This window comes from Schistocerca americana, chromosome X (genome assembly GCF_021461395.2).
Source record: "Schistocerca americana isolate TAMUIC-IGC-003095 chromosome X, iqSchAmer2.1, whole genome shotgun sequence".
NCBI lineage: Eukaryota > Metazoa > Arthropoda > Insecta > Orthoptera > Acrididae > Schistocerca > Schistocerca americana.
The window spans coordinates 432,184,478-432,207,817 of NC_060130.1; the positions used below are offsets into that span (position 1 = coordinate 432,184,478).

The window sequence follows — 23,340 nt, forward strand, 5'->3', positions numbered from 1 at the left end:
GCACTCACATGAAGGTAGTTTTTAGGATTTGTTGCGATTATGGCAATCAACAATTTGAACAGGTACTTTAAAGTAGGCCTGTTCACCATGTGACCGTGCAAGCTGGCTCACGCTCACACTTCGGGAGAGAGTAACTGGCCGGCTCACAGTGAGTAATGGTAGTGGAAGGGCAGGGGAGAGGAGGGGAAAAGGAATTGGAACAAGGCAGCTCAACATGAGAAACTCTTTTCAAAATATCTACTCTAGGACTGCTAATGTTGGTTGAATAGAAATGTATTGCTGTACTGTGGCTAATTAATGACCTTTGTGGAAAATTGATTGCCTAAGACTGTTGCATTGATGAGAAATGACAATGGAATGAAACTTACATTTCTTTTAATTGATGAGCCAAAGAACATGGAGCAACTAAGTAAAAGACATGATACTTTGTACGACTGATGCAGCCTTAGCATGAACATAATTTTTAGACAAAGTTTAAATTGACTTCAACTCGTGTGACTATTTTACTCGCATGTTAAATATAAAAACACTGCATGTCAATGAATTCTACTTATTTTGCTTTGCACTAAAGCATTAGCATCTGGTACCACTTTCTGAGTACTGCTAATTCAAAGATGAGCTTTTAAGTTGTTGCCTATGAGTAAGTTTCTGTGGGTAGATTTCGTTCTCTTCATTGTTGAAAAAAGTTGCTCGTACAAGTATGTATGTCCAAACATCGACATAACTGTAGCTGCGGACTAAGTCATAGAAATTTATGAGAGTAAAATATTTATACAAGGCTACAGGACACGTTTTATTATGGAATTTATCATGCAACTTCCTGTCATATTGTAGGTCTTTAAGTTATAACTGTAGCTAGCCATCCTGCATTGACCTTCACGAAGTTCCTAACCCAGTCACAATGCAGATTTAGCTAAGGCTATGGCGGACATAACATATGATCATTCCTGTGAAAACAGGGCACAGTTTGAAACTTCCTGGCACATTAAAACTGTGTGCCAGACTGAGACTCAAACTTGGGACCTTTTCCTTTTGTGGGCAAGTGCTCTTGGAGAGCACATGCCCACAAAAGACAAAAGTCCTGAGTTCGAGTCTCGGTCCGGCATACAATTTTAATCTGCCAGGAAGTTTCATATCAGTGCACACTCCACTGCAGAGTGAAAATTTCATTCAGTACACAGTTTGCACTTCCCCTGCACTACATAGTGACAGTTGACCAGTGCATTACACCACGAGTGCTCACTACCCAAGCAGCAAGTGAGCATGAGCACTTGTACTCATCTAGCCACCTCTGGAACAGGTCTGCTTTAACGAAACTATGAGTTCTATGTTAGAAAAGTGATCAGACTGGCAACACTGTGCATGAATGACAATGCTGTTTGCCTCCCCACAAACAGGGTAGTTAAGTAAAATTGAACCTTTGACTCGGTACCAGTTTTAACATCCTTACTGCAAGCTTTACCCACCTTGTGAAGGTATTCTCCTGCGTATCCCCAAAACAACTCTGCCATTTGCAGCTGCCTTCCCCATAAGCTGTACAACATGATGATGTGATGTACTCAACACAGACTGTGAATCGACACTCACTATCTCATCTCCAGTACACAGCCGTCCGTCAAGATCAGCTGCACCACCAGGAACTATGTGGCCTATAGACACCTGCAAAATTGTCAAAAACTCTTGCAATTATTAATATACAGAATTTAACACATTTCTAATCAACACAAATATCAGAATTCAATCTAATATTTTTCATTGACAAACTGTTATTAAGATGTAATGATACCTTTCACTTTCAGTCTTCAGGAACTATTTTTTATCATTCGTATTATTTTTAAAGTAAAAAAACATAAAGAAGTAACAAACTCCTCAGAGGCCTTACTAGTATTAAGAATGCAGCCTGCCACATGAGTTACTAACATTCAATCAGTTCAGAAATAGACATAACTGCAACTTTAACTTAAAATTTAAGAATATGATGAATTGCTGGGAGGGTATAACTAAAATTCCTCTATATAAAAACTTTTGTACATACATTGAAGAGCATCTGACCAAGATATTTCCCATGTTATAAAAACAGTGCTCATTGCTTTGATGTTTGATAGTTTCATGTTCCATTGATCATTTGCACGATAACATCACAAGCTTTACCCACCTTGTGAAGGTATTCTCCTGCGTATCCCCAAAACAACTCTGCCATTTGCAGCTGCCTTCCCCATAAATTGTAAACATGGCTACATGCTGAACATTTATAAGGATTTTTTTCATTTTTAAAAAATATATACAGATGTGAATAAGTAATTTCTGCCCACCACTTTTTACACATTATAATAATAGAAATTCTTCAACAGAATAGAAGGAATTGTCAAAGAGAAAATTTTTCACTTTTTTTTTTTTTTCAAATTTTGTTTTGCTGTCTGTTTTACTCTGGGCAGGTCAGTATATTTCAGGAACATTATTGCTCACAGAGCATTGCCTCATAACTGCTGCTGTTATGACAGGTGCACTGTCATACTGATATAATCAATAATCATCTCCAAACTGTTCCTCTACTGTGTACAGTACAAAACACTGTAAAATGTGTTTGTATTCTTGCATACTTAGTGTTCTCTTAATTTCAATAGGAGGACCACACACTAATCACAAAAACATCCCCTTACTGTAACACCACCCCTTCCATATTTCATTCCCTATTTCACTGTTGGCACTACACATGATGTCATGTAACATTCTGTAGCCATCTGGAAAATCCAAACCTTTCCATCGGATTGCCAGAGGGTATAGAGTGATTCATCACTCCAAATTATTCATTTCCAGTCATCCACTGTCAAGTGGTGTTGCTCTTTACACCACCTCAAATGTCGCTTAGCATACAGAAATGTGTGGTTTATGACGAGATGCTTGGCCACTGTAACTCATTCTTTTTAACATCCTACACACAGTCAATGTGCTAGCTGGACTGCTGGTAGCACTTTGGAACTTATGAGTGATTACTGCAGCTGATTTCACGTGAATTTTTACAACCATCCTCCACATGCTCAACAGCTTCTGTCTGTCAGTACATGAGGTCTGATTGGTCTTAGTTTGGGTGTGGCTGTTCCTTCACATTTCCATTTCATGATCAGGTCACCAATAGTCAACCTGGGCAGTTTTGGAACTAAAATTACTTTGCGAGTGACATTTCGGTGAGCTGAGTGGTTGGGGCCAGGCATCAGCCAATCGCAGCTGTTTCTCAAGTTCCAGGTGCTTGCTGTTTTGCCTCCTCTGTCTGCACAAGCCTTTCCAGGTGATGTGAACGTGCTTGCAAGTTTGGGAGAAGGCAAAGTATGGCTGGCAGCAAGGGTGAGAGGTGTGGGGAAGCGGTGCCCAGTATGCAGTGATATTCATGTTGTGCCACTATAAAAATATTTTTATGCAGATAAGGCAAAAGTATGTCTGCTGCTGAGGTTAGTCATTGGTAAAGTTTTAGTTTCTGCACAAAACATTGAAAAGCATGATGTCAGGTCAACAAAACTTTATTACATGAACATGCATAAACTATTTGGTTATAACATTGGATTCTTTCGCACCTTATAGTCTGACATTGTAACTTTAGTGGACATAGTTGTTATGATGTTTTGAAATTAAGAAACCTGCAGCACTTAAGTAGGAGAGGTTGCAGTAAGAAATGTGGTTGCTTTACATTCAGTATATTTTTAGGTCATATATTACTATATATGTAATGCAGTCATCAAACCGAAATTGTTTTCAACAGTGGAAGGAGAGCCATATCTCACTGCACTGTGGAGTAAATACAGTTTTTATACTCACTGTACACCACTGCACACCACATCAAAGTTGTCCCTGTACACTACGCTGAATTCATGTTTCGTGTTTCTATTTCTTATGCAATTTATAACATCAGTCACATTCAAAATCTAAGTTGACATTACAGCTTAAGTGTACTTTAACAAGATTAAACGAAACAAAATTGTCTATTTGACACATTAGTATAAAAGCAAAGGACTGGTCTATCAATGGAAATGTTTTGAGTTCAAAGACACAGTCAACCTTATTTTAAGCTTACTGTTATTTTTTGCTATGAAAACAATGTTCTCATTGTTATGTGGTCATAAAATTAATAGCTCTTATTTTAGTTAGTACAGTACTTTTATCATTGTACTAAAATGTTTTGTTATTTTATTTTTACACCCATGAATGCAAAAAGTTGGGAATTTACATAAATCATAATTCCTAAGTTTTAGTCATTGATCGATGCATTATAATGCATGAAGATTTGTCTCGTACTAAATACATACAGAACTGGAATCTGTAAAATTTTCTGTACTTCCTTTTGACATAGAACCATAAAAAACAACTTGAGCAAACCTTCAGTAATAGTCATCAATTAACTATCCTTGGGGGAGGGCAAACAAAAACATTACCATATCAGACGACAGTAGAAAGGGTGAATTAATGAACATTGTGGCTCAGAATAAACCCCTTTACATCATATCACTGCCATTTCAATTCCATTAAACTCATATGGGCCTAACTTAAGGGTAACGTAGCAAGGACCAACAAAAAATGGGTGCTGGTAAAAGTGGAAAGATTGACAAAGGATGTTACAAACCAAACTTTGTCATCAGATTGGCTTAATGTTGTGAGAGAGACGAAAAAAGTAATAATGAAAGCATGGGATAATGAATGTGTCATGGAAAGTAACATAGAACAACTCATTACTTCATTAAATTCTGACAGTAGCTGTAACGACTACACAGAAGATAGTGAAAGCAATTCAGGTATAACTAGAGTGCATCCGTTAGTAGTATGGCATGTTACCAACCATTCAATTGTGTTCAGCTCTTAAAATTTTCTCTGCTTTTTAGATAATTTGTTGCTTTGCAACAAGTGTGTGGCTGAATACTCATCTTATTGCTGTAACTCGACTATGGTTACAGTATCGTAGTGCATCGCTGTACCTACAGAAGCAGTGGTCTCCACTACTGCCCTTCCTGCTATCCACCGAGAGGTTATAAGTTAAGTACAGCTACTCACGGAGGTGGACTGTAATTATCATATGGCAGCGAAACTTGGTAGATATGCTAATGTATTAATGCAAACCAATTTACCCTGGAAAACAGTTTTGTCCCATAGGAACTTACCACAACTCCGGAAAAAATAAGTTCCAATTTTGGCCACCAGGTGCAAATCTGGTGCTGTACAGCATCTCCTCAACATCTCCAGAGTTCATATTGAACAAACTGTGTAAGCAGTGGTTTATAATAAAATCATTATGCCCTTCCCAATTGTTTGACCATTTCTGCCTATGTTCTGTTCCTAATCCATTACACATGGAAACATTTATATATATGCCTTTCTTGGATTCACAGCACCAGATTTGCACCTTGTTGCCAAAATTGGAACTAATTTTTTTGAGCTTAAATTACTTACACATTAACACACTACAATATCTAACAAGTTATCCTGCCATACGTTAATCACAGCCCACACTGGACCTCTGTGAGTAGTTGCACTTTATTCATAACAATCCGGTAGAAAGACATAAGCAACAGTCGGTAAGAAGGCAACTTGTTTCTTTTTTTGTGTGCACTCAGTTATTGACCACATGGGCATGTGGCATGTTGTGTACAAGACAGCAACTGTGCCCCACCTCTGCTGCCATCTGTCAATCACAAAGTAATTTTAATCAGAATATACCTTCTATGTGTGGACCGTAACATCAGACAGACGGAAGTGCAGCAGTCATTCAGAAATTCAATGGTGGGCAACGATAGCATATGACAGGCCATACTACTCACAACAGACACATGATAATGGAATGCTGAAGCCACAACCTTATGCTAGGTCTACTAATCCATATCAAGATAACCATCATCACTGGATGATCATGGAACAGCAAGAGGATGCCTAAGAGGGTTAAATCACATTAAACGTTAATAAAAACCAAAGATCAGATACACAAGGCTATATTTCTTCTTGTTAAAAGGAGACAATCCAGACTTGTGGTATTATCCTGGCATGGTGAACATTTACAATGGATCAGTAACATTCTGTTACAAATCTGTATGTAATGCAGGACACTATTCCTCTCACAACCTTGCTTCCAAATTGTGTGACAGTAGAGCAGTTAAAACTCCACATTTCCTTGGCCTTCTATTTCACATGACCACAACGCTATGATGCATTTCTGGAAATATATCAAAAAGGATGCAAAAATTTTTGACCCACCTTCAATCAATTTCCATGCCTTGTATGCAGTGACGGTGTGACCATGAATCACCATAGCTTCCCAAAACACCTTTGATTTTATTCAAGTTGATGCCACAGTAGGGTCCTCCATAAACATGCCAGATATTTGCAGACATACTGAACAATACAATTGTCAAACCTCTTTAAACAGAAGGTAGTAAGACAGATGTTAATAATTACTGACCAATTTCCCTACTTATCTGCTTCTCAAAGGTACTGAAAAAACTATGTATGCAAGAACTGTAACAAACCTTTCTCAAAATAAAATGCTTAGTCAGTCTCACTTTGGATTTCAAAAGCGTCTCTTCACAGAACATGCTATTTTTCAAGTCACATACCAGATTACACAAAATCTGAATGAAAAAATATTGTCAACTGGTGTCTTCTGAAACTTGTCAAAAGTACCAGACCGTGCAGTTCACAGTATTCACCTACAGATGCTCTTAAAAGATGTTGTTAGTAACAGGTTTTAATCATGTCTGACTAAACTGATGCAGAGTGCTACATTAAGAAACTCAAAGAATTCACACAATGAAACATCCATCTTCAAATGGGGAATAAGCAGTACCGGTTTAGCCTAGGGATTGATTAGGGTCAACTCTGGTTCTTATTATAATAAATCATCTACCATTGTGTATCCAAGATGCAGAAACAGTTCTCTTTGCTGATAATGTAAGTATTATAATGAAGCCTAAAACAGTAGTTTCAACACTTGAAAATCTATAGCACACTGGACTCGCATTCGGGAGGACGACGGTTCAATCCCGTCTCCAGCCATCCTGATTTAGGTTTTCCGTGATTTCCCTAAATCGTTTCAGGCAAATGCCGGGATGGTTCCTTTGAAAGGGCACAGCCGATTTCCTTCCCAATCCTTCCCTACCCCGAGCTTGCGCTCCATCTCTAATGACGGGACGTTAAACACTAACCTAACCTAACCTAACCTTGAAAATCTAAATAATATTGTTTCAAAAATGAATAACTGGTTCTCTGCAAATTGACTGTCACGGAATTTAATTAAAACATAGAACATGTAATTCAGTACTGAACAAGGCCTGACCACACCATTATAAATAAAGCATGAGGGTAAATCAATAAATGAAACACAATATTCTGAATTATTATGGGTTTATATTGATAAAAACCGAACTGAGAGTCACATGTTACAGATCATTGTAAATGTTTTAGCTCTGCATGTTTTGTGTTACGGATAGTATCAGATTTTGTAGACGAAAATGTAAAATAGTTGATTTACTTTTCCTATTTTCATTCACTAATGTCTTACGGCATCATATTCTGGAGTAACTTGTCATTGGGGAGAGAGTATTTCTTGCACAGAAGCATGCAATAAAAATAATGTGTAGTGTCCACTCTAAAACCTCTAGAACATAGCTCTTTGGACAGTTGGGCATACAGGCAATAGCCTCACAGAACATTTATTCCCTAGGGTCTAGAAAAATTTCCACTACCAGTCTAAATAAAAGATTATTTATTCGTCACATGACCGGTTTCGGGCTTGTGCCCATCCTCAGGTGTTTATACATTCATGTACGTGTTTATATTGCTGGAGATCAATAAAGGTGAAGCATTATTATTATAATTTTGACAGTTTTCCCATTTAGTTGCAGATTTGTTATCATATTCACATTCATGTTCCAGTTTTATAAAATTTAGAAGCATATTTCACTCTTGCGACCTGCACTCGTGGCATACACTGCATATAAACACAGTGTATATCATGAGTGCACATTGCAACAGTGAAATATGCTGCTAAATTTTATAAAACTGGAACATGGATGTGAATATAACAACAAATCTGCAACTAAATGGAAAAACTGTCAAAATTATAATAATAATGCTTCACCTTTATTGATCTCCAGCAATATAAACACGTACATGAATGTATAAACACCTGAGGATGGGCACAAGCCCGAAACCGGTCATGTGACGAATAAATAATCTTTTATTTAGACTGGTAGTGAAAATTTTTCCACACATTATAAAGGAACAGCTACAGAGTTCGACATCATCCACTATGGATAAAATCCACTTTATATTTACTCCCTTATTAAGTTTTCTGTCAACAATCAATCACAGTTTGAAAACAGTAGCATTCATAAATATAATTCTAGTTGAAGAGATGATTTACACTATCAATCACTCAGCCTTTGTGTGGCATAGGAAGGAGTAAGGTACTTGGCCATAAAAATCTTTGACCACCTAGCAGTGATACAAAAGACTTCGTGGTCACTTAGTCGCTTAAGAAACCATGGAGAAATGGTCAGTATGTTGCTACATATTCCTTTAAGAACATGTGCTATAAGTGTAAAACTGATTCATTCCATATCAGGTAGTTAAAATTATCCACACAACACGAAAATAACTAATAGGGTGCTATAGCGTGTTACATGTTACTACAAAGGTATGGGTAATTCAGTTGCACACCAGCATATATTAGCAATATGGGAAAGCAGCCAACTTGCTTAATTGTTGCACATTACACTATATATTTATACCTGAGAGCCTTCTTCTGTACCACCAACAATTCTGAATCCAAAACCAGTTTCTTGGCGAACTAAAGTCACCAGTGTTTCCACCCATTCCATATCTGGACCAGCTGGATAGATTCGAACTCCTTGTCCTAAACCTACCCATCTTAAGTCTCTTGGGTATCTAAAGAAGAAAATAAAGAAAATTATCCTAATAACAGCACATGTGGCCTTTGAATGTAACAATGCATTTATGTTTACTGTCTAATGCAATTTTGCAAAATTTTAGTGAAAAATGTATAAAACATATGAAACACTTAAACAAGTCCAGGAACTGTATTTGCTTTCTTTTAAAATTTAAAATAATTCTGAAAACAAAACACTGAGTTTGGCAAGGAATACACACCAAAGATACATAAATAATATAATTATTTTAACATTCATAATCTTCCTCTTCAAATAAATTAAATGTATTCGTAGTTGCAAAATGAACAAATGTCAGCTGTAGAATAGAATGACGCCAATGAAAATTCATACTGGACCGGGACTTGAACCCGGATTTCCCGCTTATTGTGACTGGTGGCCTTACTATTTCGCTATCCATTCATGACTCGTGGCCAGATCCAAATTTTTGTATGTTGTCAATCATGCGTCTACAACCTGTACTCGTACATTCATTGTGTATATTCCCATACAGGTGAGACATTTTACTTGAAAGTCACTTAACCTGTGCAGCAGATAAATACAATATTTCAGTGCCTGTGTTATTCTCAATTAGGATACAAAGTTCCTTTGGACATGTCATCATTCCATTCTACAGCTGAGGGTTTCTCATATATTCGCAATTGCGAATACATTTATTGTTTTTCATAAAGGCTATAGTCACCAGCTTGCATCATAATTCAGAATAAAATAGGCACTGCATATTCGTCTTCAGACTTATAGAAAAATAAAAAACCAGTAAATGTACAAAATTTACATCAGAAATAGTGTCACTATAAATTTTAAATATCTACATAAACAGTGTAAGCTGGAGAAATGGTCATCTTTTCCATATTCTGTAACTCAAATCTCAGTCACACAGGTGGCTACAGCCATTCTATTGACCTATGTGCAAGCACCTCCACACTTGCCATGAAAAGAAATCTGCTAATGATACAGTCCAAGAAAATGTTGTTGTGAGGAATACATTCAAAAGCAGCTACATGCAAAGATGTGAAAAAAGCAAGAGATGTCAACATTTTACTGTAAATTACATCTATGTTCTGGGTAAAGTGAATGTAGATGCTAAGACAAGTCCACAAATACTACCGAGCGAGGTGGCGCAGTGGTTAGACACTGGACTCTCATTCGGGAGGACGACGGTTCAATCCCGCGTCCAGCCATCCTGATTTTGGTTTTCCGTGATTTCCCTAAATCACTCCAGGCAAATGCCGGGATGGTTTTTCTGAAAGGGCACGGCCAACTTCCTTCCCCATCCTTCCCTAATCCGATGAGACCGATGACCTCGCTGTCTGGTCTGTTTCCCCAAACAACCAACCAACCAACCAACCACAAATACTCTATAAATTAATATCCAGACACAAGGCCAGGGAAAAACTGTCTGGATCTCCCACATGGTAATATTCACCTTTCAGTAATGAATACTGCTGTAATTAACATTTATCAATATCTAGAAAAGCACATTCCCTGCCCACAAATTAAATACACTGTAATGGAAATCATAATAGTACTTATAATTATGTTACGTCATTTAGAAAACTAAAAAATAGCTAAGAAATTAAACACACACACAACATTTTACATTAAGTAAGATTATGTCGTGAGGGATGAGGTCTATTTTGGTGAAAGGGTTTAGGTTGGGCTTAGTGTCCTGACACTAAGTCTTGTAGGTCAAAGTACCAAGAAGCTGGTAGATACATGTTGCCAGATAATCAGTTAAGTCACTGTGCTTCATTACAGCACTGTGGAAACTACTGCAGGAAGAAATGTCAGTTCTGAGACTGCAAACAGCTGTTTTTCATCCACCGTTAGATTGACACAATGTGAAAGGACCCAGGGAAGGAAAGCAACGTCAAGTTGGTTGTGCAGATAGGACATTGTGAATAAACAATGGCAGTACCTTGCTGAGCAGAGGTGGTCCACAGACCTTCTGTGCTACGGTTATCTGTTTCTGAGAGACTTTGTTAGTGAACAGGGATTAGCAGAATTTGAAAACCTTGAAAGTCTTTGTGCCAGCGGCAGCAGTAAGAGCAACAGCAACAGTGTAAAAAATAAGATACAATTTACAATTTACAAGTTTTTATTTACATGGCTATACAGCTTTCAGTGCCTTTCCTATATGGTATGCAGTTAACTTTACTTTTTAAACCAATGAAACAACACTTTTGAGTGCAGACATTTTGTTGGGAACATTATGAACTTAATACAACAAGAACATTAACTACAAACACTAATTGTCAATTACCTTGTAACATTGCTAGGATGTGGCTGTTCATGCTCGAAACTGGTGCTCTCCTTTCTCTTGTTGGCAGGGTCAGATGTGTAAAATGCTGGATGGTGTATGGAAGTCCCAGGTATCAGATGCGACTGCGAACTGTAGCCAGACATTTGCTGAGAATATGCAAAGTCTTTGTGTTGAAGGTACGCACTTGTTGTCTGCACTTCCCCATAACCATAACTGTATCCCTGATCGTATTGTCCTCCACTGTACCCATTGTAATATGGGTGTGAAACATAATGTCTCAAGTAGTCAGAAGAGGGCGAGCAGTCGTTCTGTACATCACCGACACTAGAACTAAATACCCCTGGAGAGTGAGGTGAATTCTCTGAATAAGAATCCCCACTGTTTTTGTAATCATAATGTCCATGCAGTTTAGCCCACACCTCTCTCTGCTGAATCTGATCAACATCAATTTCATTCCCAGGACTCCTACTTCGAGAATAATCTCCAGGACGAATTGATCCCGATTCCTGTAGTGTTGTTGAAATGAGGTGATCACTTAAGTTTGTTAAAGGACTCCTAGCAGCTTCATGACGTGGGTCATAATGTTCAGGATATGGGAAAGCAGTTTTATAGTTCTCCTGGAGATAAGGTGTGAGGGGAGATGATGGGCTTTGCACTGAACTGGATAAGTCCACACCATTTTCATCACACTTCCTTTCATTTGTAAACCTGGAATCATCTACATTGTTGGCACTTGGGTCCACAGCACTTCCGTCAGTCTCTGATGGTGACCACGGTCTTCTATCAGTTGGAGTCTTAGGACGGTTCCTTGTGTCAACAAGAGGCGTTTTTGGTCTGTTAGGAATAACTTCTTTTTGCTGAGTACTGTATAATTCAGCTGTTGGAGTCTTGCTACGGTACATACCTCCTACCGTGTCTTTATATACATTTTTCCTGTTGCCTACAGCATCATCTTTTTTCCTGGACTTGTTTTTTGTTGGAGATCCAGGTCCCCCTCTCTGCACAGTCACTGTTGCCTCTTGATTACGAGCACAATCTTTAAGAACCTGCACCACTTCTCCGTGGCTCATGTTGCGAAGATTAATACCATTAATATCCACTAAGATATCCCCTTCCATAAGATTTTTACATCTTTGCCTATCGAGAATCTTTTTCACTTTCTGACCATACGCACTATCTGCAATTGTAAAACCAAACCCCATAGCACCTTTTACAATCATTATAGTAATGTATTCTGGTTTTGTAGAGTTCTCATCAAAATCAGCAACACCATCACCCGACATATCACTCAGGAGCACATCTGTACTGCTTGGTCTCTGGATATTTTTTATTTTTTCAGAGGAACATAAATCTGGCACAGACTTCACAGAACTATTCACAAGGTCTTCAGAACCATTATGGGTATGAGTTATATCTGAAGAAACATCTAAAAAATTGTAACCTTCATTCTTCAAATTGCCATCTTGATCCATATACACACTGGCGTCAACAGCAAATGTATCTGTAAAATACAAAAACCACTCATATTCATTTAACAGCAACTTCCTTGCATGATCATAACATGAATGAAATCTCTCTTAATTTCCCTTCCCCTCAGCATTCTCTTAAACCCCTGTTTACTTAAAACAGAAATGAACTAAAAGTACACAGTATAACCAACTATAAAGTCACAACAAAAGACTTTTTTTCTCTTAGTATAATGACTAGTTTTTGAACATCATATGTATGAATTTTTTTCCTTGTATCTGTCAACTTCAGGCACAGTTAGCTTTCACTGAAATCTTCATAATTGTTAAAGAGATACAACAGAAATAAAAACTGAATAATAACAGTAAAACCAGAGAGCAGAACAAGAGGTAGCATGAAAATTTTCTTCACTTTTTTAATATATAACAATACATCAATGTTTAAATTAGAATTCTCTTTAATAGTGTCACAACAGATGTCATAATATTCATGTGTTATAGCAGCTCAAGGACTGTCAGTAGTACCTTTTGAGCAAATTAGGTGGTTCTTGTGGACAAGAACATTCTACATTCGATAACCTACTCTCTCACACACTAGTTCGAAGAACTGTTATTGCAAAGTAGTAGTGACATATTGGCTGAACGGAGTGAACAGCTCCCTTGCAGAACTGCTACTGTTTGAAGCCTAAAATGTGGTATCTTTTTTGTGTATCTACGCTGGTAATGACAAGAATTGCCTATAAAAAACAATCTTAATATGGAGAAAAAATGAACATAAAATTAATACATAAAATGATCCTTGATGTAACACTATGAACAAAAAATGAAGCAATATAAAATAAGAATAAAGAGGAAACAAGAATTTTTACAACTCTCATAAGTCATATGACACCACAGCTGTGGAACTACAATAAAACAAATATAACCACATCTCATACCTGTTCACAATAGCGAGACGAAATAATGTAACACTGGAAAATATTGACCATCACCAATCATTTTGTACCAGTCAACACTAAAGGGGACAGGCTCAAAGTCAAAGCAACAAAGACATCAGCAGGGGTATCTATGGTCCTATCACTCGCAGTGCTTCTGGCTGGACAGGATCATGTGGTCCAATCAATAAGCAAACACCTAGGATAAGCCTGTCCACTTTGTGAAGCTCTAACACATACTTGCATTTACTGGCACGTACTTCGTGTCTATGCTACCTGGCAGATTTTTGATTATGGCTACTACTATTGAAGTGAACCTGATTGGATGTCATGGTTCAGTCCGTGTTACACCAAGTACACTGCAGCAGTTTTGCAAATCTTAATTGTATGCACTGATTTTTGTGCTTGTGGTTGTCTTGTTATTCATAAATTCACTTATGGTTACTGCTGTTTCTTCTGAACAGAAGCCTTTCACAACAATTGGTGACAAGATTCTACGAACTTGTATTTTCAGAGACTGCAGCAATACTTCCAAGCTTTCAAAGCAAAGTGTCCTTCCAAGCAGCATGCATTATTTTTGTCATGGTCAACCCAGAAAGCAATACAATTGTATTGCATTCACCAGGGATCTACCTCCAAGCAATACATGTGTGTACTGGGGGCTGCCGCCTCTTGGCACTGGTTACACCATCACGAAAGATGCAGGAAACAGCCCGACAAAAACATAAGCACTCCGAGTTGTCAACTGCACCTCCTGCAGCCATTATGGTTACATATGGCATCAGCTTTGTGACTAGCAACTCAAGTAGGAACTCTACCAGTGCAATGTCAGTGACTGTTGGTGGATTGGAGCCCAGTAGTACTTGGTTACGTCCAAATTACTGTTTTGTTGCATCTGTTTATGAGAGTAAATGAAGTTAATTTATTCTTGCTGGAGAACATTAATTGGCAGAGTTCTCTCTTCCACAACACAAAAAAATTGCTTACAAACTTGTGCCCACTAGAGAATCTGGATAAGCTGTGATTTTCATATATGGGTGAAGTGTTGGCTGAAAATTGAAGTCAGAAAATTATTTAGTAACATCTAGTTTAGAAACTGTCCAACATCAGAAGACACACAAGTAGGCCATCATTGGAAGAGATGCAAGAAATCATATCAATAATAGATTACTGATATTTCAAACAAAATTGTCATTGCTAATTTCAGTGGGAAAATCTGCAGGGCCAGCAATCCTATGCAGAATTTCTAATCTTGGATGTAATGATTAGATCAGTCCTGGAAAAAGAGGTTAGATCATAAGTGCTATGTCAACATGATTCTTCACAAGCAGATGTGTTAAGGATAGCTTATAGTTTTGCAGAAAAGCTTCTGGCAAACAGGAAGTATCCACACTGCACACACTGTCATGTCATGTGGGTAAACCCTGACTGCCAATGGGCACAGCAAAGCCAAATATACCGAAAAGTTTCGTCATATTAAGAGGCAGCTATGTTCAATAGACTAGAGTGATGAGCAGCAAGAAAACTTGGTGTTTACAAACTGGCAGCATTCAATAAAAGGAAAGTTGTCCGATTCTTCCTTCTCAGCCCACTTCACAAAGGAACGCGGCAAGATTATGCTCCTGTCCTCAATTTGTGCCAAATATCCACATTTATAAATACAATTTGTTTTCAATGTGAAGCACACAAATACGTCAAAATTTTTTGCATAGATAAAAAGGTAAAGACACAGAAGTGTCAGCATGTAAACAGAATCAGAGCCTAGTAGAACTGAGTGGTAGGCTTTCCACAAAAGCTGTTATTACAGCAAATGACAGGTAAAAATTGAATGTCGTAAGGCAATGTTGGCTGGGATATCCCACAGGATAGGTTCTGGTTCTGCTGTCTGTCGGAAAGGGTGTTCTTCCCCCGTGCACATTGGCCCTTTTCCTTGTGGATATATGAGAGTTGTTTCATGTGTGTATTTGCTGAGTGTAGGTGAATGTAGTGGATGCACATATAGTGAGGTATTACGTTTGTGTTGTATGGTGATGATAGAAGGGAGAGAGTGAAACCTGTTGATGGAACATAGCTTACTCCTGTAGAATAGCACTAAGGGGGCCATCAAGCTTAACATCGCCATCCAATGGATTGATCACTGTCAGCAGTGTCATGTATCATCACTTCATGAGACACTGAAGGGGTCTGGAATTTAATCCATGATAATGGTGGAAAGATTGTTGATCAGGAACTTTATGCCACCACCTCTTCTCCCCTTGTTCGTCAAATACTGACAGTGAAAATTTCATCCACCACCACGATTCCCACAGGCTCCGCGTTGAGTGACACTACACAGGCATGCGTTAGTGACCTCAGCTGTGGTGGTGGGTAACTAATAGGTCATTGCAAGGTGTTTTATGAAGTTGATATAGGTAACTCAGGATCATAGCTTAATTGGAATACATATCTGTCATTAGCATCACAATCATTACCAGCAAATAACAGAGAAATTATGTTCTATGGTGGTAACAGAATTCCAGAAGCAGGTCAGCTCAGAAATTATGTTTCTGAGAAATAATATTACCGGTTGTTGAGGCAGCAAGTCTAGAAAATACATTTGGGGCGTAAACGTTCAAGGCATTGGACTTCACCATACGAGAATCACTGAACACACTATTATCAGAAATCCATTACCAAGCTGAGGAAAATCTGTGGGACTCGTTAACAAAATTGTTTACTCTTAGGTGGCTTCTCCAGTGGTTGGAGCAAAAAACTATTATCTATGGTTAAATTTAGAAGAAGACTCTCAAAAGTTTCTAATGCTTACCACTTCATTTGGACTTGGTCTCTACAAATATGTATGTCTACTTTTCAGTATAGCCTGCATTCCATTGGTGTCTAGAACAATTAATCAGTGTTATTCAATTATGTTGTAATTATATTGACTCCATTACTACTAGGTGTGAAAATACTCAACACAATATTTAGAATCTGAAAAAGGTCAAAGTGCAACCTCAAAAAGTACTAATTCTTTCAAGAATCAGCCCACGTACCTAGGGTTTGTTATAAACAAAAATAGAATACTCCCCACACAGTAGCATATCAAAGCAATCAATGAAATGTCACCCCCAAAATCTTAAAGAAGTCCAAGTGTGAAACGTTAATTATAACAATCATCCCATTGTGAGTGTTGTCCAGATTTCAAAATCATTAAACACATTGTGAGAGAAAGGTGTGGCAATCATGTGGTCTGCAGTGTGTGACAAAGCTTTCATAGGGCTAAAACAGATGCTTTGTTAAGATCATTGCCTCAGCACATATTTCCCAGGGAAACCCCTGGTTTTTGCAATAGTTGCTTTCAATCATGGCGTTAGTGCAGTTCAGTCACATAAAGACCAAAATGGAGCAGAGAATCCCATTCTGAAGAATCAAACTCAGTCCAAGTTAACTACTCATAAAGTGAGCAGGATGTGAATATAGAACAGTGATAAAAATGGTAGTGTGACCTCCAGACCAAGTGTGAGGAAACGCAGATCAGCAAATCGTAAGTAATTACATTTTTACAAAAAATCGCGAAGTGAACTGTTTGATAATCTATAACTAACAAAACTGTATCATTATAGATCCCACTGATGATGCCTTAGAAAAGGAGAACATGAAATGCTATGGGATAACTAGCAGCAGGAAAAGGCAGTTTGATTTGCAAAACAAGTATTTATATGCTTGCTGCGGAGGATGGCCACACAAACAAACTTGTTGAACAGGAGCCATTTAATGATTACATGTACAGTGCACAAGTTCCATACATACTCGTATGGGGGTGAAATTTATTAAAGCAGATGTGTTGTCTGACTCTCCACGAGGTCCAGAAGTTGTGTTTGACAAGCAAAGAGGTTGTGTGTTTTCAGTTAGATGAAGCAGCGAGTCATGCAGAGGCAGTTTTCCATATACACATGTAACGCATACTATGGACCCTCTGCTGTCAGCTGTCCTGCAACTGTACTACCTAGGTTTTGGTAAGAAAATTAACTGTTAACAGTTTTCAATTACAAATTATAAAACTGTTTATTATTTTGGTATGATTGTGCAGTAGTTTTAAAGTGCTGGAAATAATGGATCACTCACACAAAATTGTGTGTATTTTTGAACAGTTCAAGGCTACATTTGTTATAATTCCACTTTACTACATCACATTTTATGTATTAAAAATTGGAACAAGAGGCTTATTTACATGTCCTGTTCCACCCTCGTCTGTGGTACATTTTATGAATTTACACCATGATATTTTTAACAAAAATAGTTTACTGCAAATTATTAATACACTCAACTAAAAATCATATGTTGATACACTCTTGCACCAACTGACATAGGTTGCTTATACTACCAAAGTCTCACACCTAGAACTAATGTTAGTGATAATCTCCCTTGTGTAGTCCTGTTTCTGCAAACCTATTTTATGTTTTGTTCATTAATTTTAAATTGTCGCTCCAGGCTTGTCTGCTGTGTTTTAATGTAGTACAGTGAGGAGAGAACAATTTTTTTTTATCACTCTGCAACAGAGTTGCATGCTGATATCAAACTTCTTGGCAGATTAAAACAATGTGAAGGTAGTAGATGAGGTACTGGTGGAAGTAAAGCTGTGAGGATGAGTTGTGAGTCATGCTTGAGTAGCACAGTCAGTAGAGCACTTGCCTACAAAAGGTAAAGATCTCAGGTACAGGTCCTAGTCTGGCACACAGTTTCAAGCTACCAGGACATTTTACACTTACGTGAATTTTCATGTGTGCTTCAAAGTTAATGATCTGTTGCCCAAGTTATTTTTTCACTTAGATATATAATAATTATATGATAACTTGATTAATATTGGTTTAAATTTTTGACATTGATTTCAGTATAAGATTTGCTTTTGTGGTGGTGGAATATGGTATTTTATGAGTAAGAGCTAATTCCTTAGGAGAGAGTTGAGATTGATGATACAAATTTCTGAGATACAGAGTCTGATGTAGTCATCTTTTTGTGCAAATCTCCTGAGGGTGTTTTATCTAAACAGAATGACTATGGTTACATCTTTGCATGGATACACAGATGCTTAAATCTATATACATATTAGTGTTCTATTGAAATCATGTTCCTTCCCCCTTCCCCCATTGGAATAAAATGTCACTGTCCACCATTGCCTAAATGACTGGGATTAACCACCCGAAAACCATGAAGAGATTGCCCAGCTGAACAAACTTCCAACTTGCACTGACTTGGGGTGAAAGTGAGACAGCGCTCATCTTAATGACATACTTCTATCCTTACCATTTGTGAAATAACTTTTGTTAAATAACTGTCTACATTTTTATAATCTTCATTTCCAATAATGATGAATTTCTTTCATAGATTGATATGGTGTATCTCCCTACTGTTCAAAAAATTCTCATAATACACAATTTTGACTTCCTGCCTGATCAGTTGTTTCGACCTATTTTTACTACGCATCTTGTGAGCCTATGATAACTTGCCATTTGAAAGAGGTTTAGAATTCTAACTTTACATATGATTTCATTATTGTTTGATAAAATATACACTGCCTGATGAAAGAAGTGAAGCACACAGAAGGGAAGGAGTAACCAAAATCAAACATCAAGGGTTGAGAGGATATGAAATGTTATTTCAGTGTCTATAAAATTGAGTCAAACTGACAAAGAGCTTAGAAGGATGAGCCCACTTATCAGTATGACATTGTGCCCCTCTGGCATGAGTCCATACACTGATCTGGTTAGGAATTGTGTTGTAAAGTCATTGTATACTCTCCTAAGGCAAGCTGGCCCACAACTGTTGTACTGGGTCCTTGACATCCCGGATATTGGCACTGGGATGGAATTGACATCTGAGCTGGTCTCACACGTTCTATTGGTGACAGCTCAACCTCATGCAGACAGTTCACAGAGACACATGTCACGTATGGAGAAACACTGACCTACTGAAAAATGGCACCACAATGCTGTCGCATGAGAGGTAACATACGAGGATGCAGGATGTCGGTGATGCAATGTTGTCCCATCACAGTTCCCTCAATCACTACCATACATGATATGGAGTGATATCTGATAGCTAACCATACCATGATGCTGGGAGTAACACTGCTGTGCCTCTCCAAAAGATGGTAACTCTACCCAGATGCCACCACACTCACCGGTGACGGTCATCTGGCACAGAAGAGTACACTATTCGTTGCTGTACACAATGCGATGCCATTCATCGGCTGTCCACAATTTCCACTCATAGCACCACTTGAAGTGTAGCCACTTGCGTTGTGGTGTTAATGGTATTCTACACAAGGCAGTGATATCCTAGTGTGGCTGCTGCTAGTCTCTGACTAATGGTACAAGATGACACAGATTGTTCCAAGGAGTCCATTACTTCTTCTCAGACACCAGGTGCAGGTGTGAAAGAGTTACTACGTGATTGGTGCACAATACAAAGATCCTCACTAGTGGTGGTCAGACAGGCTTGACTGCAGCCTTCACGGTGAGTATACCTCCCCTCACGTTCCCATGCAGTCCACTGCCCCATCTGAATGCCCCACAAACCTAGATATTGCACAATTCGACCAGCCAGCCAAATAGAGACCCATAATGAGGCCCCTTTTAAACCCGGTCAGGTCCTGAGTTATCTCAACACGAGTGTGTGGCAACTCCGTGTCCTTCACTGTGATCATTCAACATCTGATTCTACTCACACCCCTTATATACTCCACCAGGCCTGGTAACAACACTAAGATTGAACAACACTAATGCACTCTGGTGGTCATTCTACCTACCTATCACAGAGAATTGCAACCTTAATCATTTATACATCCACTGACATTGTTCACATGTAGGAAGTTTACATTGACATCCTACCATTTCTTCCAGGTGCTTCACTTTTTTTGTCAGGAAGTGCACTTAATTTTATTTTTAGTTAATTTGGTCTTTCCCAAGTTCATTTTTGGTGTCATTTAGAAGAATGTGTGAATGTAATATCGTTTCCCATTTTTTTTGTTTACAATATAGCCTACTGTTTAATTTCGTCTCTCTTCTGTTCCACTGTAACAAAACACGTGTCCTGTCTAATCCTATTTATGGCAGATCCGGGTTTTTTCTAGTGGAATACAAACACTATACACGCTGAAGTGGCAAAAAAACTGGTATAGGCATGTATAGTCAAGTACAGATATATGTAAACAGGCAGAATACGGAGCTGCAGTCGGCAAAGCCTATGTAAGACAACAAGTGTCCGGCACAGTTGTTGGATCGGTTACTGTTGCTACAATGGCAAGTTATCAAGATTTAAATGAGTTGAACATGGTGTTATAGTTGGCACATGAGCGATGGAACACAGCATCTCTGAGGTGGTGATGAAGTGGGGATTTTCCCTTAATGGCCATTTCATGAGTGTACCACAAATATCAGGAATCTGGCAAAACATCAAATCTCCGACATCGCTGCAGCTGGATAAAGTTCTTGCAAGAATGGAACCAATGACGACTAGAGAGAACTGTTCAACGTGACAGTAGTGGAACCCTTCTGCAAACTGCTGTAGATTTCAATGCTGGGCCATCAACAAGTGTCAGTGTGCGAACCATTCAATGAAACATCATTGATATGGGCTTTTGGAGCCGAAGGCCCACTCGTGTACCCTTGATGACTGCACGACACAAAGCTTTATGCCTTGCCTGTGTCCGTCAACACCGACAATGAACTGTTGATGACTAGGAAACATGTTGCCTGGTCGGACGAGTCTTATTTCAAATTGTATTGAGCAGATGGGCGTGTACAGGTATGGAGACAACCTCATGAATCCATTGATCCTGCATGTCCGTAGGGAACTGTTCAAGCTGGTGGAGGCTCTGTAACAGTGTGGGGTGTGTGCAGCTGGAGTGATACGGGACCCCTGATATGTCTAGCTATGACTCTGACAGGTGACATGTACATCAGCATCCTGTCTGATCACCTGCATGCAGTTGTGTCCACTGCACGTTCCGACAGACTGAGGCAATTCCAGCAGGACAATGTGACACACCACACATCCAGAATTGCTACAGAGTGGCTACAGGAACACTCTTTTGAGTTAAAACACTTCTGCTGGCCACCAAATTCCCTAGACACAAACATTATTGAGCGTATCTTGGATGCCTTGCAACATGCTGGTCAGAAGAGATTTCCACCTCCTCATACTCTTATGGATTTATGGACAGCCCTGCAGGATTCATGGTGTCAATTTCTTCTAGCACTACTTCAGACATTAGTTGAGTCCACGCCATGTCATGTTGTGGCACTTCTGTGTGTTCATGGGGGCCCTACACAATATTAGATCGGTGTACCTGTCTCTTTGGCTCTTCAGTGTATTTAAGGTATACACCACTAGTGAACACTGTACTTCACCTTTCAAAACAATATTCTTCTTCAGAGAATGCAAACAACTTAAATTTAAATTCTGAGCTTCAATGTTCAAATTATTTTTAAGTGTTTATTGAATATGCAAACTGATTCCATATTTTTTACATTTCCAGAACACTTTTGACACCATTGCTCACAAGTGACTTCTAATCACATTGTGTGCCTACAGTGTATCCCATCAGTTGTGTGACTGGATTCGTGATTCCCTTTCAGGAAGGTCACAGTTCATTGTAACTGATGGATAGTCATCAAGTAAAACAGAAGGAATATCTAGCATTCCATGAGAAAGAGTTATAGGCCCTCTGCTGTCCCCGGTTTAAATAAACGATTTAGGAGACAATCGGAGCACTCCTCTTAGATTGTTTGCAGATGATGCTGTCATTTACTGTCTTGTAATGTCATCAGATAACCAAAACCAACTGTAAAATAATTTGGACAAAATTTCTGCATAGTGAAAAATGTGGCAATTATCTCTGAATAACGAGAAGTGTGAGGTCCTGCACAATAACCTTGTCTGACCTCTTCTGCAGTGTAGCTCTGTGATGTGGGATCCACATCAGATATGATTGATGGAGGACATCAAAAAAGTTCAGAGAAGGGCAGCTTGTGTTTCATTATTGTAAAACAAAGAAGGGAGTGTCACAGATATGACATGTGAATTGGGGTTGGGGTGGCAATCATTAAAACGGAGTCTTTTTGTGTTGCAGCAGGCAGGATCTTCTCATAGAATTTCAATTACCAACTTTCTCCCCTGAATGTGAAAATATTTTGTTGGTAACCACCTACATAGGGAGAAATGTTCATGATAATAAAAAAACAGAGAAGAGCACAGATGGAACGATTTAGGTGACTGTTTTTCCCACATGCTGTTCGAAAGTGGAACAGTAGAGAAATAGCTTGAAGGTGATTTCATGAACCCTTTGCCAGGCACTTGACTGTGAACTGCAGAGTAATCATGTACAACATGTAGATGTAGATCCCAAGCCTCGAGCATGCAGTGAATGTTTATCATCTATCCCCTAACAGACAGGCTGTAAGAAAGCAATAAAATATACTTTTTGTGACAAATGACTAAAGAAATAACAAATCATAAACAGAGTACCTTTCAGAGTTCTGATTTAAATAGTAATCTAGGCAAACAATTATATGATTCTAGTTGACTATGAAACAAAACAAGATATAGGTAATTTTATATGTAAAGACAAAAAAATCTATCATAGTTATTACAAGTGCAATCAATACAACTGCCAAGGAAATAACAATAGCCAAGAAAATTGATGAAACAAATATAAACAAGCACCTTGTTGCAATATCTTCCGAAGAAAACCA

General features: G+C 38.4%; 1 protein-coding gene across 1 annotated transcript in view; it reads right to left on the reverse strand.

The window, feature by feature from the left end:
• LOC124554693 (membrane-associated guanylate kinase, WW and PDZ domain-containing protein 1) overlaps positions 1-23,340 on the reverse strand; it is a 400,510-nt gene that overhangs the window by 67,566 nt on the left and 309,604 nt on the right. The window contains exons 9-11 of the mRNA XM_047128318.1: positions 11,206-12,706; positions 8,766-8,922; positions 1,467-1,659 (exon numbers count right to left, since the gene is read on the reverse strand). Of these exons, the coding sequence (XP_046984274.1) occupies positions 1,467-1,659; positions 8,766-8,922; positions 11,206-12,706 (1,851 nt within the window). The remainder of the gene's footprint in view (positions 1-1,466; positions 1,660-8,765; positions 8,923-11,205; positions 12,707-23,340) is intronic.